This window comes from Pteronotus mesoamericanus, unplaced genomic scaffold (assembly GCF_021234165.1).
Source record: "Pteronotus mesoamericanus isolate MK-2021 breed Mesoamerican mustached bat unplaced genomic scaffold, CSHL_Meso_final contig_82, whole genome shotgun sequence".
NCBI lineage: Eukaryota > Metazoa > Chordata > Mammalia > Chiroptera > Mormoopidae > Pteronotus > Pteronotus mesoamericanus.
In genome coordinates this window covers 31,676,531-31,701,982 of record NW_026555265.1, presented here as the reverse complement: position 1 = coordinate 31,701,982, position 25,452 = coordinate 31,676,531, and the positions used below count along the sequence as shown (strand labels likewise).

Genomic DNA, 25,452 nt, shown 5'->3' with positions numbered 1-25,452 from the left:
TTAATGTATTGTTGGATTTGGTTTGCTAATATTAGACTATATCTTTTAAGCTTTCTTTCCATGTATTCTAATATAGTGATTTATGCAGTTAGAGTTTTGAAGACCTTTTGAGATCAAGCTAACAGATACATTTTTTGACATTACCTTTTTTTACCACACATGAAGGCATAACTATGTCTGCAGTCATCCAGATGCTATTTTTTTTAAATCTCTGTGAGTGATTTCTTCCTGATATATATGAAATCATAGCAAAAATATGCTTTTGGATGAATAAACCAATCATGAAATTGTAATATCTTTTACTAATCACTTACAGACACAGCAAAAAAAAGAAAAAGAATCTTAATCAGATTATATAGTGTATAAAAGTTTCCACGAGAGGTACAGTATGTCTAAAATTGGTACATGCGCATTAATTCCAACATTTAAAAGAGTGCCTCCAAAACAAATGCCAAAAAAAAGATGAAAAATTACCGAAGTATCTGTTCTCTGAGATAAAAGACTCCAAGAATAAACAAGAAATATAATAACTTGATTTTAAATATACATGGAACCAGAGATAATGCACCAACAGTGTAATTCTGCCCTTCTCTTTTATTAATTCCAGGGACAGAAATAGTTGACTCCTTCAATATACTGCTTTTTGCCAGTACAAGAAAAAAAGAATAATACATTGAGACTCCCATATTCTCACTATTAAAATTCTCTCTTTGTCCGTTGTTTAGATTTTCAGCCACATTTGATTTCCGAACATATGATTCAGAAGGTGTTATACTGTATGCAGAATCTCTTGACCACTCAGCTTGGTTCCTGATTGCAGTTCGTGATGGAAAGCTTGAAATTCAGTTTAAGAATGAACACACAACCCAGATCACAACTGGAGGCCAAGTTATTAATAATGGTGTATGGAATATGGTACGTGCAGATATTTTAAAGAATCTTTCCACTTTGACATAGTTTGTATAAATCATTAATAACTTATTTTTATAATTATACTGAACCTAAGTGGGGTTGGGTTTAATGTGATGCTATATGAAATATATTCTATGTACTACAAATCCGTGAAATGGCCTGAGGAGGGATAACCTCACTTAATATATTTAGGATTTCTCCTGACTTAAGTTGTTTTCAGTTATTTGCTTGACCTAGTATGTCTTTAACTTCTTACCCTTTTTTTTAATCCTCACTTGAGGGCATTTTTCATTATACCTAGAGAGAGAGGAAGGGAGAGGAGAAGGGCGAGAGAGACACTGAAATGAAAGAGAAGCATCAATTGTTGCTTCTTCTGTACATGCCTAGCCTGTGGATGTTATGCACTGGGACCCGGGACCCACAACCCAGGCACGTACCCCAACTGGGAATCAAACCTACAACCTTTCAGCTGTGGGTCGATGCTCCAACCAACCAAGCCACACTTTTTGGCCAGGGCTAACTTCTTACCCTTTTTAGTGGCTATCACTGGGTGAACAGTGATGTTTCTTCTATAGCTCATGGATTATTAGCTGGCATGATAGTTTATGCAAAGACACCATTCATCATAGGCAGCTACACTGGACAGCCACCAATTTTTTTTCAATGAAAGAGAATTACACATAGCAACAAAATTAAAGTTAATTCCACTTTAAATATTAGCATATAGATAATCTGTACAGTTTACATTAGCCAGTAGTGATTAGAGTGCCTAGAAACTAGCATTTTAGATAGTCCCTAATAATAAGCCTTTATTTTAATAATCAATAATGACATTTTAATAAACTGGATTAAAATAGAGATTTGCTTGGATAAGGGATTGACTAATGTCCCAAAATAACTTTTCTAAAATCACTAAGATCACTTCGGCAAAAGAGAGCATTTTTTTCCCAATGAGTTTATACAAATAGAAAATACTTGATTGAAGGAAAATTTTGATAAAGGTCTAAGTAGGTTATATTATGTATAATGAAGAAGGTAAATGTTTACCCGTGAGATTAACATCATGAGCTGCAGATCATATTCATTAAAGAAATGCCCATGAATCATACTGTTAAAGGCAGGATTCAGGGTTGGATGGAAGGCAGAAATTCAGTTCCATGCATTTTTGTCTCCTATGTTTATGATCCTTGTTTAAAAGAATCTATTTGCTATATAGCCACATTTCAATTAAAACATTTTAGTTAAGATCTTTCTGGCATGGCTTAGTTGGTTGGAGCATCGTCCTGTAACTGAAAAGTTGAGAGTTTGATCCCTGGTGAGGGCACATACCTAGGTTGCAGGTTCAATCCCTGATCCCTGGTCCAGTGTGTATGATAGCCTGTCCCAGGAGCATGTGGGAGGCAACTGATCATTGTTTCTCTCTGTCCCTTCCTCTGTCTCTAAAAGCAATGAAAAAAAAGTCCTTGGGAAAGCATTAAAAAAACATTTTAGCTAAAATCTCCATTTGTAAACTGAATGCATTTTATATAAAAATAAGGACAATAAACAAGTCACAGAAAAACTTTAATCTGGTAATAAATTTGGTGCTGGTGGGTTTTCTTAAATTCTTCATTCAACATTTTAACAATTTATGAATTCCTCTCCATATAAGTAGGATTTCTTTTCTTTATATATCATTTGTTTTAAAAAGTTACCATATGTTTTATCAGCTTATAATTTTGATGGTTTAATAATAAATCATAGTTCTTCAAACAAATTAATACAGCACAGGAATTACTTGAAATAAATATTTCAAGGAGCATTTGATTTTTCAAAAACATATTTTATTGATTATGCTATTACAGTTGTCCCAATTTTTCTCCTTTGCTCCCCAACCATTAGGTACCCCCATTCCCTCCAGCAACAACCCCTTACTTCATATCTGTGGTTCATGCATATAAGTTCTGTAGGTTCTCCATTTCCTATATTGTCCTTAATATCCCCCTATTTTGTACTTACCAATTGTACTTCTTAATCCCTGCACCTTCTCCCCCATTCATCCCCTCCCCGCCAACTGATAACCTTCCAAATATTCTCTATATCTGTGGTTCTGTTCCTGTTCTGCTTGTTTGCTTAGTTTGTTTTTTAGTTTCTGTTGTTGATAGTTGTGAATTTATTGCCATTTTAATGTTCATAGTTTTGACCTTTTTCTTATATAGTTCCCTTTAACATTTCATGTAAGAATGGCTTGGTGATGATGAACTCCTTAGTTTTGCCTTGTCTGCCCTTCAATTCTAAATGATAGCTTTGCTGGATAGATTAATCTAGGTTGTAGGTCCCTGCTTTTCATCACTTTGAATACTTCTTGCCAGTCCCTTCTAGCCAGCAGTTTATTTTGAGAAATCAGCTGATGGTCTTATGGAAACTCCCTTGTAGGTAACTATCTGCTTTGCTTTTGCCATTTTTAAGAGTCTCTCTTTATCTTTAACCTTTGGCATTTTAATTATGATGTGTCCTGGGACGGTCCTCTTTGTGTCCATCTTGTTTGGAACTCTCTGTGCATCCTGTACTTGTATGTCTATTCACTGCACCAAATTAGGAAAGTTTCCTTTGATTATTTTTTCAGATAAGTTTTCAATTTCCTGCTCTTCCTCTTCTCTTTCTGGCTGCCCTACGATTCAGATGTTGGTAAGTTAGAGATATCCAAGAAGCTTCTTATTCTATCCTTGTTTTTTTGAATTCTTTTTTCTTCTTGCTGTTCTGATTAACTGCTTTTCTCTTCCTTATGTTCCAAATCATTGATTTAACTCTTGGCTTCATCTCCTCCACTTTGGTTTCCTGTAGATTTTTCTTTATTTCACTTAATGCGATGCTCATTTCTGCCTGGACCTTTTTATGATATTTGCCATACCCAGTGGGTTCTTTGAGCATTCTGATAACCAATGTTTTGAACTCTGCACCTGATAGTTTGCTTTTACCCATTTCATTTTGTTCTTTTTCTGGAGTTTTGTTCTGTTCTTTCATTTGGGCCATATTCTTTTCTCTCCTCAATTTGGCAGCCTCCCTGTGTTTGTTTCTGTGTATGAGGTAGAGCTGCTTGACTCCCTGTCATAGTAATGTGGCCTGTTGTAGAATGGGCACCTGTAAATTGTGTGGGGTAGACTCTTAGATAATCCTGGACAGGGAAACCTGTTTCACCATTTTGTGGCTCTGTGCCCCAAGGAGGGTGCAGTGCAGCTGCCTGGTCTTTTGAGATTTGCCCAAAAGTAAGCTGGCTCCTGGCACTCCCCCTGTTGCCAGTTACTTCTCTTCCTCCTCATATATCACTTGTGCCGTTCCAGCTGTTGCCCTGGTGCTGAATTCTAGAGGGGCTGGGTCTGTGTAACTCCTGAGTCCTTTGCAGGCCCTTTAAGAGGGGTCTTGTGAGCATCCTGAAGTTTCTTCTGCTGCCCCAGCCCCCACTCATTTTTACAGCCAGAAGGTACAGGGACTTACCTTCCTGGCACTGGAACCCTGGGCTGGGTGGTGTTGTGTGGGGCTGGGATCCCTCACTCCCAAGGGATTCCTCCAGATTTTTATCCACCACATGAATATCGGACTGTCCATTCTGCCACCTCTCAGTGCCTCTCCACCCCTCCTACCCGTCTGGATAAATGTGACCTCTTTAAATCCTTGTTTATTGGACTCCCATACAGCTCAGTTTCCTGTTGAATCTGGGTGGTATTTGTTTTGTAGTCTAATTGTAATTTTTGGTCTAGTTGTATGAGGAGGTGAAGTGTTTTTTTTTGTTTTTTTTTTAAATTAATTTATTTACTTTTTAAATACATTTGTCTCTGCCTTCCCCCCACCTCTTTTCCTTGCCCCCTCCCACCTGCCCTCCCTCAGCTCTTCCCCTTTGGTTTTGTCCATGAGTCCTTGCTAGATGTTCCTTGACTTTCCCCTTCCCTTCCCTTTCCCTGCCCCCCCCCTTCCCTCTTGTCTCTGTTGATTTCTTTTCCTTTCAGTGTTGCTGGCCATATTTTCCTTGCTTCTTTGCATTGTTGGTTAGGTTCCGCTTATAGGTGAGATCATATGGTATTTGTCTTTCGCCCCCTGGCTTATTTCGCTTAGCATGATGCTCTCCAGTTCCATCCATGCTGTCGCAAAGTTTAGTACTTCTTTTTTCTTTCTGCTGCGTAGTATTCCATTGTGTATATGTACCATAATTTTTTGATCCAGTCATCTACTGATGGGCATTTAGGTTGCTTCCAACGCTTGGCTATTGTAAATTGTGCTGCTATGAACATTGGGGTGCATAGGTTCTTTTGTATTGGCGTTTTGGTGTTCTCAGGGTATAGTCCCAGCAGGGGAATCGCTGGATCAAAAGGCAGTTCCATTTTCAGCTTTCTGAGGAAATTCCACACTGCTTTCCATAGTGGCTGCACCAGTCTGCATTCCCACCAACAGTGGACTAGGGTTCCCTTTTCTCCACAGCCTCGCCAGCACCTGTTGTTTGTGGATCTGTTTATGATGGCCATTCTGACCGGTGTGAGGTGGTACCTCATGGTGGTTTTGATCTGCATTTCTCTGATGGCTAGTGATGCTGAGCATCCTTTCAAATGCCTCTGGGCCCTCTGTATCTCCTCCTTAGAAAAGCATCTGCCCAGGTCCTTTGCCCATTTTTTGATTGGATCGTTTGTCTTCTTGGAGTAAAGTCGAGTGAGTTCTTTGTATATCTTGGAGATCAAACCTCTATCTGATGTATCATTAGCAAATATATTTTCCCAAATGGTTGGCTCCCTTTTCATTTTGCTGATGTTTTCTTTCGCCGTGCAGAAGCTTCTTATTTTTATGAGGTCCCACTTGTTTATTCTTTCCTTTATGTCCCTTGCTTTAGGAGACATATCAGTGAAAAAATTGCTGCGTGGGATATCTGAGAGTTTCCTGCCAATGTTCTCCTCGAGGACTTTGATGGTGTTGCGACTTATATTTAAGTCTTTTATCCATCTTGAGTTTATTTTTGTGTATGGTGTCAGCTGATGATCCAATTTCAATTTTTTGCATGTAGCCGTCCAGCTCTCCCAACACCATTTGTTGAAGAGGCTGTTATTGCCCCATTTTATGCTTCTGCCCCCTTTGTCGAATATTAGATGTCCATAGAGACCTGGGCTTATTTCTGGGCTTTCTATTCTGTTCCACTGGTCTATGGGTCTGTTCTTGTGCCAGTACCAGATTGTTTTGAGTATAGTGGCTTTGTAGTAGAGTTTGATGTCCGGTATTGTGATCCCTCCTACTTTGTGTTTCTTTCTCAAAATTGCTGCGGCTATTCGAGGTCGTTTATGGTTCCATATAAATTTTTGAAATGTCTGTTCTATTTCTGTGAAATACGTCATTGGTATCTTAATAGGGATTGCGTTGAATCTATAAATTGCTTTTGGTAGTATGGACATTTTAAGGATATTAATTCTTCCAATCCATGTGCACGGTATATGCTTCCATTTATTTGTGTCTTCCTTAATTTCTTTTTTCAATGTTGTATAGTTTTCTGCATACAGGTCTTTTGTGTCTTTGGTTAAATTTATCCCTAGGTACTTTATCTTTTTTCGTGCTATATCGAATGGTATATTTTTCCTGATTTCTTCTTCTTCTATTGCATTGCTGGTGTACAGAAACGCCCTTGATTTCTGAATGTTGACTTTGTATCCTGCTGTTTTGCCAAATTCACTTATTAGGTTGAGGAGTTTTTTGGTAGAGTCTACAGGGTTCTCTATGTACACTATCATGTCATCTGCAAACAATGATAGTTTTACTTCCTCCTTTCCTATTTGGATGCCTTTTATCTCTTTCTCTTGTCTGACCGCTGTGGCTAGGACTTCCAATACGATGTTGAAAAGAAGCGGTGAGAGCGGACATCCTTGTCGTGTTCCCGATCTTAGTGGGAAAGCTTTCAGTTTTTGCCCGTTGAGTGTGATATTGGCTGTAGGTTTTTCATATATGGCCTTTATTACGTTGAGGAATGCCCCATTTATTCCCATTTTGCTGAGTGTTTTGATCATAAATGGGTGCTGTACCTTGTCAAATGCTTTTTCTGCATCTATCGAGATGATCGTGTGGTTTTTGTCTTTTCTTTGATTTATGTGGTGTATCACGTTTACTGATTTGCGTATATTGAACCATCCCTGCATCCCTGGGATGAATCCCACTTGATCGTGATGGATAATCTTTTGAATGTATTGCTGGATGCGGTTTGCCAATATTTTGTTGAGGATTTTAGCATCCATGTTCATCAGCGAAATTGGCCTGTAGTTTTCTTTCTTTGTAGGGTCTTTATCTGGTTTTGGGATCAGGGTGATGCTGGCCTCATAGAAGGAGTCTGGGAGTCTTCCCTCCTCTTGGATTTTTTGGAATAGTCTGAGAAGGACAGGGGTTAGCTCTTCCTTAAATGTTTTGTAAAATTCTCCTGGGAAACCGTCTGGCCCTGGGCTTTTGTGTGCTGGGAGTTTCTTGATTACTGCTTCAATTTCCCCAACTGTTATCGGTCTGTTCAAGCTTTCTGTTTCTTCCTCCTTCAGTGTTGGAAGATTATACTTTTCTAAAAATTTGTCCATTTCATCAAGATTTTCAAATTTCTTGGCATATAATTGTTCATAGTAGTTTCTGATAATCATTTGTATTTCTGTGGTATCAGTTGTTATTTCTCCTCTTTCATTTCTGCTATTATTAATTTGGGTCCTGTCCCTTTTTTTCTTGATGAGTCTGCTTAAAGGTTTGTCCACTTTATGAATCTTTTCAAAGAACCAGCTTCTGGATTGGTTGATCCTCTGAATTGTTCTTTTTGTCTCTATGTCATTCAGTTCTGCTCTAATCTTGACTATTTCCTTCCTTCTACTTGCTCTGGGATTTATTTGTTGTTGTCTCTCCAGTTCTTCAAGTTGTAGTGTTAGGTCTTTTATTTGAAATGTTTCTATCTTTTTAAGGTAAGCCTGTATTGCTATGAACTTCCCTCTCAGGACCGCCTTTGCTGTGTCCCATAGGTTTTGGACAGTTGTCTGTTCATTTTCATTTGTTTCCAGAAATTTTTTTATTTCTTCTCTTATCTCATTATTGACCCATTCATTGTTTAATAGTGTACTGTTCAGTCTCCATGAGTTTCCAAGTTTTTGAAGTTTCTCTTTGAGTTTGATTTCGAGTTTCAAGGCCTTGTGGTCTGAGAAAAAGTTTGGTATTATTTCAGTTTTCCTGAATTTACTGAGGCTTGCTTTGTGTCCTATCATGTGGTGTATCTTTGAAAAACTGCCATGAGCATTTGAAAAGAATGTGTATTTTTCTTCTTTGGGATGTAAGGTTCTATATATGTCAGTTAAGTCTCTTTGATTCAGTGTGCCATTCAGCGCCACGATGTGTTTATTAATGTTTTGTTTGGAAGATCTGTCCATTTTTGACAGTGGGGTGTTGAAATCCCCTACTATCAGTGTGTTGCTGTCTATATCTTTTTTGAAGTCATCCAACAATTTCCTTATAAACTTGGGGGCTCCTATATTGGGAGCATATAAGTTTACAATGTTGATGTCTTCTTGATAGATTCTTCCTTTAAGTATGATAAAGTGCCCCTCTGGGTCTCTCTTTATGGCCTTTGCTTTGAAATCTACTTTGTCTGATACAAGTATGGCAACGCCAGCCTTTTTCTCATGTCCATTTGCTTGGAATATTATTTTCCATCCCTTTACTTTCAATCTGTGTAGGTCTTTTGCTCTGAGGTGGGTCTCTTGTAGGCAGCATATGTGTGGGTGATGTTTTCTTATCCATTCAGCTACCCTGTGTCTTTTGATTGGGGCATTTAATCCATTCACATTGAGAGATATTACTGATAGAAACTTACTCATCTTTTCTCTTTGTACTTGTGTTCCTCTCTGTCTCATTCTTTTCCTTCATCTGCTCAAACCAGTCCCCTTAGCATATCTTGGAGTGCTGGTTTGGTAGAGATGTATTCTTTTAGCTTTCTTTTGTCTGGGAAACTCCGTATTTCTCCTTCTATTTTAATGGAGAGCCTAGCTGGGTAGAGCAGCCTTGGCTGTAGGCCCTTGCTTTTCATGGCTTGGAATATTTGTTGCCATTCCCTTCTGGCTTGTAGTGTTTCTGTTGAGAAGTCAGCTCCTAGGCGTATGGGGGCCCCCTTGTATGTTACTTTCTCCTTCTCCCTTGCTGCCTTGAGGATTCTCTCTTTGTCTTTGACATTTGCCATTTTAATGATGATGTGTCTTGGAGTGGACCTCCTTGGGTCCCTCTTGAGTGGGGTCCTCTGTGCCTCCTGGATCCATGAGAGCCTTTCTCTCCTCAAATTAGGGAAATTTTCCATCATTACTTTTTCGAGGAGGTTCTCTATTCCTTGCTCCTCTTCTTCTCCTTCTGGTATCCCTATTATGCGGATATTATTGCGTTTCAGGTTGTCCTGCATTTCCCTAAATGCTTCTTCATTCTTTTTGAGCCGTTTTTCCATTTCTTGTTCTTTCTGGGAGCTTTTTTCTACCTTGTCCTCCATCTCACTGATTCGATCCTCGGCTTCATCCAGCCTGCTTTGGATTCCTTCTACCGTGTTCTTCAATTCAGAAATGGTATTCTTCATATCCTCTTGTGTCTTCTTGATAGTTTCTATGTCCTTGTCCAGGCTGATATAGTTTGCTGTAAGATCCTGATAGTTTCTCTGCAGTTTCTCATAGTTCTGTTTGAGCTGGCTGAGCTCATTGAGCTTCCTTAGAACCATTGCTTTGAATTCAATATCTGATAGTTCCCTTGCCTCTATTACATTGAGCTCTCTCTGTGGGGAGGTCCCTTTTCCACTCATTTGGGGAGAACTTCTTTTTCTTCCCATTTTTGTGAGAGTCTGTTAAGTATTTTTGTCCTTTTCTTTCTGGGCTTGCCTCTGATGATGTCAGTTGTTGACCCTATTGGGCCTTGGGTTGTTTGTTTGAGTCTTTTAGGAGTCTAATGCCTGTGTCTGACTCCTGCTTGGAGCAGCTCTGTGACCCCTTCGGTCAGGGCTGGGCTATTTTTTGGGATCTCTCTGCGCTCCCACGAGAGCTCCTTGAGCGCGCTCCCAGCGCGGCAGGGTCCCCCACCTGCCTGGGCTCGCATGTGTTTGCCCCAGACCAGGGGGCTTATTCGCGACCTCCCGTGCTCATCTGGCCTCCCTGGCACGCGAGCTTCGCGGCACTGGTCAGTTTAGGGTCTTCTATTGTGTGTTTTCCCCGCTTTTGGCTCTTTGGGTGCGTTGCTTGCCCTTGCCAAATGGGGACTACGGAAATGGGAGGAAATCAGCTCTAGGACTCTCCGGTTAATCCTGTTTATGGTCTCTCCTCCAGGGACTCTGGGCAGTTCCACTTATTTTGTGGACTGCTCCGCAGTCGCGGCGGGTAGGTCAATTTACGCCTGTCCTTGCCCCTCTGAGCAATCCCTCGCAGGCCGTATGGGTGCCAGTCTGTGTGAGGCCTTGCCGGCAGGTGCAAGCGTTCGCCAGCCCGCGTGGGTCACACACACGCTCGCCAACCCTCGCCAGTCACTCGGCGCAAGTGTGCGCGCCTGCTCTGGGTGTTTTGGGGGTGTCTATGTTTGCTTTTCGGCTTTTGGCTCTTTGGGCGTGTGGCCTCTTCCCGCGCAATGGAGACTTCGGCAAGGAGAAGGAGTCAGGACTCCCCGGTTCCTCCTCCCGTTCTTTCCTCAGTGCCTCCGTTTCTAGTCTCCCCTTAGGGGCCTCTGGGCAGTTCTGTGACCCCTTTGGCCGAGGATCCAACCCCTGTGCGGACTGTGTTTCAATCACAGGCAGTCTGGTTCATGCGTGCCCCGCTTCTGCCTCTTTGGGGTCGCGCCTTTCCAGCCTCCGTTGGAGACTACTGAACGTGGAGGGAGTCGGGACTCCCCGGTTCCGAGGAGGTGAAGTGTTTACGTATGCCTCCATCTTGGCTGGAAGTCTAAGTAGCATTTTTTTTTAAAAGATTTTACTTATTTATTTAGTTAGTTATTTTAGAGAGAGGGGAAAGGAGGGAGAAAAAGAGAGAAACATCAGTGTATGGTTGCCTCTCACACACTCCCAACTCATGGCCTGGCCTGCAACCCAGGCATGTGCTCTGACTGGGAATTGAACTTGTGACCCTTTGGGTCACAAGCTGGCACTCAATCCACTGAGCTACACCAGCCAGGGCTCTAGGTAACATTTTAATCAACAAAGTTGTTAAGTTAAATCGCTGTGTCAGGTGGACTATTTACTATATAACTATTGTTTTACTAATTTTAAATTATTTTAAAATTTTAAATAAAATAGTGTAAAAATAAGAAATTAGAATTAAAATGTGTAACTTATAATTGCTTTATAATTCAGATAAATTGAATAGAATGTGTAATTATTAAGTACTTAGGATGGCTATAATCCATAGAAATATTGATTTTTTAAAGTGATTATTATATCTTCTATTTAGATTTAATCATAATATTGGTGGGAAATATGTAATTAGTATAATTTCATTCATTCAGCAAAATATTTATTGAGCGCTTTATATGCTGTCCCTTCTTCTAGGTGATAAAGATAAAAAGGTAAATAAAACAGTCACTGCTTTTATGGAGCTTTCATTCTCTTGGTGAGATGAAAACCAGAAATACATGGACAAGTAGATATGTCAGATAATGATGAGGAAAAAGGAAAGGCCAGGCAATAGAGAGTCATGATGGTGAGCATGCATATGGAATCAGGAAAGCTATCTCTGAGGAGATTACATCTGACCAGAGATTTGAGGGCACAAGCCATGAGGAATACATGGGGGGAGATGATTCTATGCCATGTGAACAGCATGTAGAGTCTTAAGTAAGAGGAAGTGTTTGTTGTGTTTGAGGAACAACACTAAGGTCAGTGTAGATGCAGCGGGCTGAGATAGGAAGAGAGTAGTAGAAAATGAGGCCAAAAATGTGATCTGGAATAACGTAGTATAGGGCCTTGGGGAACATAGTGAGGACTTAGATTTTAATGTTAAACAGAAAGATTTTGGATGACTTCAGACATGACATAATCTAATTTGCATTTTAAAAGTTAATTCTGATCAGGAACTCATGGCTTTGTGAAAACTAGATAGTAGAGCGTAAGTGCAGAACAGGATATGGGATGAGGAGACCATTGCAATAATCCAGTAGAGAGAAGATGGCAACTTTTTTTAGAGTGTTGATGGTGCGAGTGGTGATAAGTGATCAGATTCTGGATATATTTTTAAGGTCAAACCTTCAAGATAAATATAAACTTTTGAATATTAACATAAAGAGAAGTTTAAAGGCCATGAAATTGGGTGTGTCAACCTGCAGTTCTAAACTCTCTCGTCCAATGTCCAAATATTTATAATGTTCCTTTCCTGTCCTATAATGAAATGTATTAATAATGTAAGCTACCTCCACAGATCTCTAATATAAAATCAATAGAATGTTTTAATTATTATAAAATGAAGCAAAGTACTTTATAAGAAAATAATGTATATTTCAATATATAAATGTTCAGGTACAAATATAACACTTGTCAAATCTTGCTCCTCTACATAAAATAACATGAAAGCTAAAATTGCAGACATATGCTGGTTGTTGTACGGGCAACTAAAATACCATAAGGGCATAAATGGGGTTGTCATGAGTTATAGTAATTTTTCAAAATGGCAGAAACTTCTTGATGAAGGTCCAAACAAAAGAAACATTAATCCATACTTGATTTACAAGACTGTTACATTCTTAAAAAATTCAGTAAATGCTAAAATAATATAGTGAATATTTTGTGTTTATGTATACACAAACTCAGATAATTATAAGCATGACTATCCAGTAGGGATATTCAGAAGATTTGCAGGATATTGGATATTTTATTATTTATTTTTCATGACTATCCTGCATATTACAGAGTTAGCACACCTCCTACTCATTTCAACAACTAAAAGTAACCCCCACCCTAAACTTTCCAAAAGCCCTAGGCTGGGGCAATAGAGTGCCCATTTAGAAATACTTGGATGGCTAAAGGGAAAAGGTCTGGAGGTGGGCCTCTGAGTTTTTATAGAGCTTGAGAACAAGAGGAGGATGTAGCAAGGAGACTGAGAAGGAATGGTAAGAAGATAGGAGAACCAAGCCAAGGTGAGGTTAGAAGAGGCTCTTAGGAATGTCTTTCAAGGAGGGAATAGTCATTAGGACTATGTTAAGAACAGAGTGTGTGCCACCTAAATCCATAAACGTTACCGAATTTACTTTACTTTAGTGCATAGCGTTTTTCTTCCTGTGGTGATGCTTTAATATGCCTATTGTTTGGCTCCCATTAATGATTAGTAAATGAAGAATTTGCACATTGAGTACTACAGTTTTACATGAGATTGCAACAATGGTTCTTTGAATTGGTTCTTTATAGGAGAATTTTTTTATTGTTGCTTACTATCACTACCAATATATTTTTTGAAACTCAAACTACATTCAAAATTTGAAAAAAAGTTTAATTTCATGTATTATGAGTCCTAAAAACCTCAATTAATTTTGAATTTTTGAAATAAAATATAATTTTTGTGTAATACCAGAATGTTTGTTGTACTGATTTCTTTTAATTTAAATGAAGAATTTATTTACATTATTGATTCTGTATGTGTACTATCAGACAATTGCCAAATAAGAGCACTTAAAAGTTTTTTAAGAGTTTGTAGAAGTGACTCACTTTTTAAAAAACTGTCTATTTTATGGTATACTGGCTTGAAGGACATATATTATAATTGGTTATTTAAATTCAACAGAATAATATTGATTTTTTTAAACTTTAAAATATAGTCATTTAATTTTCAATCAAGTACTATTCCTCTAAAACACATTTTTTATCACCTTTATAATCATTTGACATTTCAAATGGATTGGAACAAATTAATAATTACATTAAAATGATTGCTTTGGAAAATTATTTACTGGAATAATAACAAGTTTTTCAAACTTAGTATTTAAAATGACATGCAATGATGTTTGATTGATAATCTCTCTGTTTTTAATTTTAGGTCTCTGTGGAAGAATTAGAAAAGAGTATTAGTGTGAAAATAGCTAAAGAAGCCACAATGAATATAAATATACCTGAAAGCCTTTTTAAGTCTACAAATGGATCTGTAGAAACCAAAGTATATTTTGCAGGATTACCTCGGAAAGTGGAGGATACACTCATTAAACCGGTAATGATCCAAGCTTATATCATTCATCATGGATAAAGTCCTTTTGCTTGTAATAGATTTGAAAGTATTACTGAAGTCAAAAGAAGTTAATTTATTGAACATACCAACTATGTAAACTTGAATTGAACATGGAAAAATAACATTAGTGGCCCTTGAAATTATTTAAGGAAATAAGAAAATGAGTGTAGTGCTTTTGAGCCCATTTAATCCAAAATAAAAAAATTTTGAATCATTAAGCTTCCATTCGCTGCTAACATCATAACACTTAGCCATTAAATATAGAAATACATGTATTTGAATCCAAAAATACATTATGTTGTACAGTTAGTCAAAGAGCTTTCTTAGGTCTATTTTAGGACTTAAATTTTGGAGATAAGAATGGCACATAAGGTGGAACTCTTTTATTTTTAAGAAATCTTTACTGGGAATATACTATAGCTTATCATAAATTGAAGTTATAGTAGATGACTTTCTGAATGTGATGTTTGTCTACTAACTGTGGAATAGCTTTCATGAGGAAGAATAATCACTGTCCTTGAAGAGTTTTAAATATTTCATCTGCCAATTGCACCTGCTCATATAACTTAAATATCTGCTATTTTATATCCATCTTTCACTCATGGCAATTCACAGTTACTTTAGCTTAAAAGATTTCTGCGATATGATATAAAACCTGAATTAGTTAACCCATTTCAGAGTGAATATACCTGTCCTTTGAAATTAATAAGTCAAGACATTTTAAAAGTAAAATAAATTTTTTGAAAAAAATCAACTATTTATGAAATGGCTACTACCCATCTTTAATCTGATGGGATGTCATGAGGAGACTAAAGGATGGAAACACTTTAATTCCTGAAGACACTTTGAGTCTTGTGGCAAGACAAACCTGTGTGGTAAATGCACTTAAAGAAAAATAAAAAGCAGCAGAGAGCCCACCCAAGGCCACAGCTAGAAGCATACATGGAACCCGAGAGCAGAAAAGTTATCCCTGAATGATGTAGAAGAAGCAGGTAGGGCTTGAAGTATTAATAGTTATTAGGACCTTAGTGGAGGCCTGCAATGGCATAAACTCACTTTTACTGGAAAAGACTGTCCATCTGAAGGACATTTTGAAAAGAAAATTTTAGATAAAATTCAAAACATTTAAAAAATTTAAAAATGTCATCAAAGAAAAGGTTTTCCTTGTAAACAAAAATCTGTATATGTAATCTCTTAAGCCATTATTAGTCTGACTTAGAAGTTAAAAATGCACTCCTTGTTGTATATTTTATTTTGTTAGATTAATCCTCGTCTAGATGGATGTATACGAGGCTGGAATTTGATGAGTCAAGGAACTTCAAAAGTAGAGAAAGTTATTAAAGAAAAACAAAATAAACATTGTTTTATCACTTTGGAAAAAGGTTCCTACTATCCTGGTTCTGGAGCTGCTCAATTTAACATAGATTATTGTAAGTGATTTCCCGTTTTATCTTTTTATTCTCATTAATGACTAAATTTATTCATTGACAAACATCAATTCCTTCAGTAAACACTGTGAGTACCTACTTTGTGCCAGGCATAGTGTTAGGCTTATTCATATTGTTATATACACTTTATAAAATTTTCCCAGCATATTGGCAGGGGAGGGATAGTTGAATATGCATGTGTTTTTATTTAAAGATTATTGGCATATAGCCTGATTAATTTTGGGTAAATTCAATTGAAGGTTTAACAGTTTCTCAGTTGTATTGAGTCTACTGATTAATGCATCAAAAGGATTCATCTTCATTTCTGGCATTTCCATTTGATCTTTTCTTAAAATTTCCCCCTCTTTCATGAAATTCATTATCTCTTCATACATGTTGTCCAGCTTTTCCACTTGAGCCTTCAACATATTAATCAAAATTTTAAAAAGTTCCCCGTCTGATAGTTCCAACATCTGTGTCACATCTAAGCCTGATCACGCTGATTGCTTTGTCTCTTCACCATATGTTGTTTTTTCCTTTCTTCCTTCTGCATCACATAATTTCTGTTTTAAAGGTGGGCATCTTATGTAAAAGTGTAGAGACGGAGTAAATAATATTTAGATCTGGAAATGAGCACACCTTTACTTGTGCTAGGTCCTTAATGAGGGATGTTGAATCAATCTTGTCAAGAGTTGAACAGCTTAGGTTTTGTTGTTTCTGTGACTAGTCTTCAAATTCCTTTAATATTATGTTGTACTTAGGGTAGCAGATGGTTTGCCAGAGGATTTTCCTTAATAGCTGATCCATACTAAGGTTTAGGTATTCTCTTTAAGATATGTGTCAAGAAAGTATCTTTCCATGGTCTTGCCTCACTCAGTAAAGCATTCTTTCTTGTTCCTTGACATCTGTTAGCATGCTAGAGGGGTTTGGGGGCTGGTGACTAGCGTGGAGAACATTCTCTATTGCTCTGGCACAGATGCAGTCATAGGTGAACGTTGTATTCCTGGGTCTCAGGGTGTGGACCCTTCATTGTGTGCCTGTCCCTCACACCAGTAGGGCAGATGTCTACTGGTTAGGATTCAAGGTGTTCTTCTGTTCCTTTTTCATGGTAGATCATTTTGTTCTTTGCTTTTTTTTTTCCCCTTGTTTCCTTTTCTTAATCTGTAGGTACAATGGTTCTTCACATGTGTCCTAAGGTGGAAGGTCTGCTACCTTTCCCCCACACTTTAAGGCTTTTGTAGAAGTAACAGAGAAGGATCTGGGTGGGACTTTGTGTCTTTCCTGCAAGTTGCTAGTCCTCTTTCTCTGTCCCCAGTTTTTCTCTGGAGCACCTGAGGAGGTCCATGTAGAAAGGCTGTGAATGAGTATGCATTTCTCGCGTGTCTGCAGTTCCTGGAGCTTCTTTATCATACTAGCTCCCACTAGGACTTTAGCAAGTTGTTAAAATTTTACCTGAATTCTTCCTACCAAATTGTATAGTATATAGTGTCTGCTTTGGGTGAAGTACTGCTTGCAGACGTTTTTCTTTAGATTCCTGTAGTTAGTTACTCTGCAATCTCAGCTCTTTGATAGTCTCAGAAAAATTGAGATTTTGCAGCTATTGGGCTCTTGATGTTGCAAGGGTGGAGCAATGCTCTTCCCAGTTTCCTACAGCTTAAACGGACTTACCAGCATGATTCCGGTTTTTTACCTTTTCAAATAATACTTCCGTGAATAACCTTGAACATACATGCTTGTACTCTTAAGTAATTCTGTAGGAGAGATTCTCAGATTACATCTCTCTGAGGTTATGCAAATATATAATTCTTACTGTTTGATCAGACTATCTTCTAAAGAAGTTTTATCAATTAATACTTCTACCAACAGAATAAATAGGTTTATGCTTGAGATTTCTCTTCAGTTGGAGATTTGAAAAATTAAATCTTATGTGTAGTTTTAAATAGTGTTATCCCAGTTTCTACTTAAGTTGAATATCCCTTCATATGGTATATGTTAATTATTTTATTGAATTCTTTGTCTTTTTCTGTTTTAGGAGTTTATTACTTGATCTACTATGAATTTGCATTATAAACTTAGTATTAGTCTCATATCTCTGCTGTAAGAAAAAATTATATTTTAACAGTGTTTATTTGCAGCCTAAAAAAGACTTACTGCAGTTTTAAGGAAGAGCCTTATACCAATACTTTGTTTTTCTAACACAATTTATACAATGTCTTTAACTTTTACTTCATTTTGTAAATGAAGGATTAAAAAAATGTTTAAACTGGGTTAATGACTGAATATAGGAAAATAATTGGCCTACAACAACTTGTTGAAAGAAAAAAAACTCTCAGAAAAAAATGAAAATAAGAGTTATATTGTATCTGAAAAAATGCTTTAATAAGTAATTAGTTTTAAATAAATAACTTGAAAGAGAACTACTTTTAAATTACTATTTAATGTTACATTATAATTTCTGTGCATTTATTTGCACATTGACTTCACTTTAATTTTGTTAATACCTTATACTAAATTTACTTCAAAATGGTTATACATAATATATATTTTTTCTTGTGGGCAGGAATTAGAGGATTATAATGAAAAAATATAACAGTATTAGATGTGGCTAAAAGGAAGGACATCTTGTCAAAGGGAAATTATTTTTTCCATTCACATTTATCCTCTCTAAGTCTCTAAGTCATTGTTATATATTACTTTATATTAAATGAGAAAGACTTCATTCAGAGTGCGAGCTAACATTTTTAGGAATCAAACTATTTTGGAAACATTAATTCAATGAATATTTGTTAAGTGACTTCTATGGAAAACAAAATGATGGTAGAGAAATGTAGAGAGCTTGCATTCTAGTGTGGTAGACAACTTAGCTAGTAATTAAGAAAAAGAGCGTTAGGTATTATGGCAAGAGAATCACAGAGAAGAGTTTTTTTTTTCTTTTTTTCTTTTTAAATGTTTTATTTATTTATTTTAGACAGAGGGGAAGGGAGGAAGAGAGGGAGAGATACATCAATGTGTGGTTGGCTCTTGTGCACCCCCTGCTGGGGACCTGACCCTGGCCTGCAACCCAGGCATGTGCCCTACTGGGAATTTTTGGTTTGCAGGCTGGTGCTCTGTCCACTGAGCCACACCAGCCATGGTGCAGAGAAGAGTTTCTATTCAGATGTCAAAGGTAACCACTTAAGAGGATTTCTCTACTATCAAACTACCCAACTCCCCTATGTATATAAATTGTATTTTTTCTTTCTATAGCTCTACCCTTACCCCTTTATGGATGAGAAGTGATGAGGTTGTGATGGCAGCCATAATGAAATTTCCCCTCAGAAACATTATAAATTTGTTGAACTTTCTTCTAAATATTTACTTTAAAATGTGACCACTCTGAGATTTTAACATTGGTGAATACGCAAAGCAGAAGGAAGAGCAGTTAAAGAGCAAATGGAAAATTTGCAATAATCCTAAATACCATAGTCAACTATTCTACTCTAGGAAGAAGAACGTAAAGATGGGGCTCCATTTATGTGTTTATTGTCTGCATTTTTTTTTTCTTTTTTTTTTGCCTAGGTTATATAGACCATTGAGAAAAGGAGAACCAAAATCTCTAATATTAGCCTTGGCCGGTGTGACTCAGTGAATTGAGTGCTGGCCTGTGAACCACAAGGTCACTGGTTCAGTTCCCAGTCAGGACACAAGTGTGGGCCAGGTCCCCAGTTGGGGGGGTGTGAGAGGCAACTGATCAGTGTATCTCTCGTATATCCATGTTTCTTTCCCTCGCTCTCTTTCTCCTTCCCTTTTCTCTAAAAACAAATAAATAAAATCTTTTTTAAAAACTCTCTACTATTACACAAAAATGGATTTGTATACTAATAACATTGTAATAATTCCTTCTGGTCTACTTTGATTCTAATTTTGTTTTATTGTTCAAACAGACAATGTATCGAATCCTGAGGCTTGGCAAGTAAATGTGTCTTTGAATATTCGCCCATCTATGGGTACTGGAGTTATGTTTGCCTTGGTTTCTGGTGACACAGTGCCTTTTGCCTTGTCCTTGGTTGACTCCTCCTCTGAAAAGCTTCAGGTAACTTTTTTCTGAACCTTTATGATCTTTTTTTTAAAAAAATCTGTAAAATGGGTATAATAGCAGTACTTATCGCAAAGTGCTATTTTGAAAGTTAAATGAGATAACTGGTGTGAAGTATTTGATACATTCTCTAGCACATCATTAAGGACTCAATGAGTTCATTATTGTTACTTTTTTACTGGCTTATTTCTAGGTCTGAGCCAAGACGTGAGGGTGCGAAATTGAAAGGCTTATTGCATCTGTGGTTAAGATTAGGCAGACTCACACACAGGCTGCTTGGTGCCTTCCCAATGTGCATAGGGATCCATTCTTATTCAGAATCCTTGAGGTATCATGAGAATTAATGTATACTAACACAATAGGAGTGAGCTTGACTACAATCTGCTCTCAGATACTCAGTGCCAAATTATAATATTTTGTGCTTCCTGGCACACTTAATCTTTTATCCCATCCATCAATTGGAAAAGACTAGAGAAAACTAAAACCAGTCCACTTGGCTTCCTGCTGGCAACTCTGATTTGAAATTAGGAGGAAGAACAGGGAAAACTCTTGCTTCAAAGGAAACATGAGAGTCACCAGAAGATCTGTATTATTCATCTTTCCGTTAGAGAATAATAGCTCTGTTCATGTGCCACTGAGAGTGGATTCCAGCAGGTTATAGCAGGAACCTTGCATTTGTGCCAAGGTTGGCTTGGATGCTCTTGGTAGCTTTTAGAAAGAGACATATAATTGAATAATGCCTGCAGTAATAAAAGGATGCTGTCTGCAACTTAAAATATAATTTAGAGGAGTTTGTGGTTGTTAACCATAAGAAACCTAAAGAGATCCTGCTGAGTTAGTCTCCCATCTACCACCACAGGAGTTTACTACGTTAGGACCTTAGCTTTTTATTTGCTTGTTTGTTTTGTTTTTAAAAACAAAGTGGATTTCCATCTCTAATACTACATTCATGCAGTGAGGGTTCATGCTAGCCATGTCTTTGATGATTATCTTTCTGTGTTTGTCTCCACTGCCTCCTGCTTTTGCATGTCAGATTGCCTTCTCAAGATCTGTGTACATTATTTCCTAACATTATTCCACACACTACTGATCATTTTGGAACATTTTCTCATCCAACCATCTTTAAGTCTTAATGAGTTCAGGGATACAAAATGTATAACACAGTTAACAGATTTCCTGGAATAACCTGTATTTGTGATGTATAGACTTCACTTAACATAGGTATCTTGGGTTCCTAAGTAAACACTTCAGGCTGTCTTTCTGTCATCTGGGAAGCATGAGAGCCCTGCATCTCCTTAGTTTTGGTTTTATTTTCTGTCTTATGTTTTACATTTCCTCTCTATATTATGTAGGGTATATGCATACATCACTCTCAACACGTTCAGTAATTTTGCATGTCAGTAGTTTGAAAAGCTCAGCTAAGTGAATACGTTTTGTCTTTTGAGAATCTTCTGATAAATAATCTGTAATTTATTGCTGGCAATCCCTGTTTTTTCTCTGTGAGTTTCTTCATACACTTCGTCCCAAGTCTATAGGATTGTGTGAGTGGCATGAAAGTCCTCTCAGTCTTGCTGGCCTATGCTTAATAAAGCACTTTAAATTTTTTAGTGCTTTCTCTTCCCAACCAATAGTGATTCAACTCCTTTCTTTTTCATAAGTAAGTTTTAAAGGTAGGACAGGAAAGTATTGCTTAAGACTTAAGTATTGTTGCCTGAGGTTCCCGTTGTTGGTGTCACAACTCTGTTGGTTTATTGAATTTTCAGGAGCCACCATGCTTTTACATCTTTGCTAAACCTTAAGTTTATAACACTAATGTATATTCTAAAATGATTATTATGATAGATTTTTTTTTTCATTTAAACTTAGAGGCTCTGTCATACATTTTTTTTTCTCTGAAAAAACTGAATTTCAAAAACTCACACTCATAAGTGGCATTACCACTAGTACTTGCTTATATTGAGTCTGCCTATCCCTCAGGATATCCTGGTATCTGTTGAAAATGTGGTAATATCTCGGATAGAGGCCATAAGTCTGTGTTCCAATCAACGTTCCCATCTGGAATTCAGAATCAACAGGAAAAGTCTGCAGCTGTCAACTCCACTGAAAGATGATGTCATCTACTCTGAAGATCTTCAAAGACAATTTGGCATCTTGGACAAAGCAATGAAAGGAACGGTAGCCACTTACCTGGGTGGCCTTCCAGGTATGTGCTTAGGTTTTCATCAATTTTAAAAAGCATAGTTTAAATCAAATTGATAGTATTTTAAATATATAATTTTAGTCAAAGGGCATGGAAGACAAAATTCCAGTACCCATTGTTCTTTTCCTGAGTGTTTGTATTGGCATTTTATTGGTATTTTTAAAAATGTTTTTTAACAATCAACTGAAACTAACCAAATTTTGCGACATTTGACTATACACACCAGAAAGAATTTATTATTTCATTTTCATCCTTACAGTTGTCTTGTGAATTCAGTATTTATTCTTTAATTCATCTGACACCCACCCAATATTGCTTAAGAATCTATGCGCCAGGCACTAGGAATACAGTAATAAACAGATAGATATGATTCCCGCTATTAAGGCTTTTACAATCTAGTGGCAGAGGCCGACATTAAACACATAATTAGGAAAATTTTTAAAAAATTAAAATTCTAACTTCTATGAAGGAAAAGTATAGGTTATTTTTAGAGCCTGAAAATGGGGAAGTGTTCTGGTTTTGACGGCCAGAAACAAGCTCCCTGAAGAAAAGATTAAGATACTTGAAGGATTAAATGAATTTAACCAGTCAATGGGGGTGGGGATTGGCATTAATATACAAGTAAAATGGTCTATATGTGGGAAAAACGGGAGTGGGTTGCCCTGCTTGAGGAATATAGATAGATCACTATGGTGGAAGCATGTTGGGTGGGATGTGGGGGAGGAGTGACAGGATAGGAGGAGGCTCTGAACTGGGAAGGGGTGGGCAGTAGGGGGTGGGTTGGGAAGGGTATAGGCCTGGTTCAGGGTCCTGAGTCTTATTTTAATAGCTATGGAAATCATTAAAAAATTTTAGACGAAGTTTTATATCATCAATAAAGCAGTTAAAAAAAATTGACCCTGTGTATTGGGTCAAGATGGACAGACTGGAGGCAACAGTGGCAAGATGCCCTGGGGGCTTCTGAAATAGTCCAGCTGAGGAAGCAGTATTAATAACAGCAGCGACGACTATGCTCCCAACAACTAGTACGTAATAAACAACCTGGGAAGTGTTAAGAGTGCTTCAAATCTATCCACTCACTGAATTTTCACACACTGTGAAATAGGTACTGTTATTATCTCCATTATACAGATGAGGAAGCTGCTGGACTAGGGTGATGAGAGTTGAGATGGTATACAGTGAATTCACTGGAGATGTATGTAAGAAACAAAATTAATGGGATTTGCTGGCTGAAAGGCAGGCATGGCATCTCCTAGGTATCCGGTATGAGCAGTGGCCGGGGTGGAGATTTCAAATCAAGATGGAGAGAACTGGAGGAAGAGTAGGTTTACCTTTAACGTAATATTGGAAAATATGACATTGATATAAATATTTTACTTGAAATGGCAAAAAATTGAGTCAGAAAGTTTGTTAGAAGAATTTTCAAGAACCTTGGCAGGTTATTCTTATGGAGAGAATTCTGGGTTTGATGTTTGGACTTGTAGTAACCGTTATGTTACTTGAACTGATCAGGGTCGTCATTTCCCAAATATGGAATTTTTATCTGAGCTTTGGGTGAATAGAAGTACACAGACTCTTAACAGTTATATATAGATGATAGATGATAGATAGATAGATAGATAGATAGATAGATAGATAGATAGATGATAAAGATAGTTAAGCAAGCTGGTTGATTATTAGGAAGTCAATTAAGGTAGCATGGTTAAGTGTTAGGAATTACAATTATATCTCAAATGAATAAATTCTACATTGAAATCCACCTACTATCTTAATCACAAATTATTTGAATGCAATTTTAGGAAATCAAACAAAGAGTTCAAAGAAGTAAAAATATGAAAATTTCAGGGGTTCCAGGACTTTGGAATAGCACTGAAGACTGACTTCAGACAAGATAGGCTTAGGAAAAGAGTGAGGAAAAATTAAGGGGGATTGAAAATTGAGATATTAAGAGTGTAAACTGTGGGGTGAGTAAATTATAATTGATATGCCAAATAGGCATGTTAAATTGCATGTTATAAATTAAAAATCAAATAATGGCATAATCTATAGTGCTCAACCAGACTTGAAAAGGTTTCTTAATTGATGCTATAAGCCCACAGAAAAGTATGGACTTTATTCACTGTATTGTCAATTAAAAAGTAGAAAATTTAAAGTATATACTGTATATTTTTGCATAAGGCACTAAGGGAAAAGAATAGGGATTGAGAATATTCACAGGGAATTAAGATTCAGGGAGGAGAGATACCAAAGACACAGAGAGAGATTGATTCAGTGAGTTATGGATGTTTTTAAGATGAACCATAGTTCTTAGGAATCCAAGGGTGTTACCTAAGCATTAAGTTTGATGAAGAGAATGAAAGTGTAGAAAGGCCCAAGGGCCATAAACTATTCACTGAAGCATCATTAAAATTGTTATTTTTTAGAACCAAATATTACATGAAAGTGAATTCCCTGTATGCTCAGCAAGAAACTATTTCTTTGGAGAATACAGAAATTTGCCTTTATTCCAGTAATAATAAAAGAGCTATATTTATCTTGGCATTTAAAAAAGATTTCCAAGTAGCTATAATTTAGAGTTGAAAATTGACTTAACAATGCTTAAACTATTGCTCAAATTTAAAGAGACAATAGTGAAGTAGAATATCCTAAGTAAGAATGTGCTCATTTCTCTCTTTTTGAAGTGTGTTTATCTTAGGTTTGGATGGAACTGTGTTTATGAAATTAGAGGAACTCATATATGCTGAATTCAGTGCCACGCACAATACCTTATGTATATAGGAGTATTTTAATATGAATTTACTAAATAGAATTACATTATTAACTTTTCCTTTAGAGTTAGAACTTGATTGGAAATGGGACCCCTGAATAATTCCTGTAACTATAAGCAAATAAGACGGTCGAAGTCTTTGGCTAATATTTTAATATTTTCTTTTTCAGTTGTTCCATTCAATGTGACACCAGTGGATGCCTTTTATAATGGCTGTATGGAAGTGAACGTTAATGATGTACAGCTGGATCTGGATGAAGCCATTTTTAAACACAATGATATCAGAGCTCACTCATGTCCATCAGTTTTGGAAAACAAAAAGAGTCCTTAAGTCATCTTTTCTCTGCTGCTAACATCTTTCTCCTGGCTGTAATTAATACTTACGTTTCAATAACTGTTAAAGGGTTTTACTTACAGATGGGCAGACCTTGATTATTCTATAGTACTTGGACCTTCTTGGAATTTTAAAAAGGTCCTTTTTCAAGAAAGCAAGATGCTCTTGTGATATAAATCACATTAAAAAAATTCTTACCTCCATTGCTGTCTAGAAATTAAATAATGAAAAACATAAAAAATTTTATGTTGAATTTTTTTGCTATAAATAACATTTCTTCATTTTTATGTTTATAAAAGTAAATTTTAATTGTATCTTCAGGAACTGGTGTTTAAATATCTATTTTTCTTGGAAGGCAAGGAAATAAACCTAAACAAATGTTCATGTGACTAAATACTGTTGATCATAGCAGGTACTATTTTATTTGTTTTTGTTTCTTCCTAATGAAGGCAGAAGAAGAACAGTGGCCTATTAATTGAATTGAGTGGAAGGCCTTAAAGCTTTATTTCAAAACAATTCCTCAGGGGTACCAGCTTTGGCTTCATCTTTCTTT

At 36.9% G+C, this 25,452-nt stretch overlaps 1 protein-coding gene across 1 annotated transcript in view; it reads left to right on the top strand.

Annotated features, from left to right (window-relative positions):
- The window catches only part of PROS1 (protein S), a 90,875-nt gene extending 65,735 nt beyond the window's left edge, over positions 1-25,140 (top strand). Inside the window, exons 10-15 of the mRNA XM_054585244.1 lie at positions 726-915; positions 13,911-14,078; positions 15,358-15,526; positions 19,447-19,595; positions 21,576-21,801; positions 24,736-25,140. Of these exons, the coding sequence (XP_054441219.1) occupies positions 726-915; positions 13,911-14,078; positions 15,358-15,526; positions 19,447-19,595; positions 21,576-21,801; positions 24,736-24,896 (1,063 nt within the window). The 3' untranslated portion in view covers positions 24,897-25,140. The remainder of the gene's footprint in view (positions 1-725; positions 916-13,910; positions 14,079-15,357; positions 15,527-19,446; positions 19,596-21,575; positions 21,802-24,735) is intronic.
- The last annotated feature ends 312 nt before the right edge of the window (positions 25,141-25,452 follow it).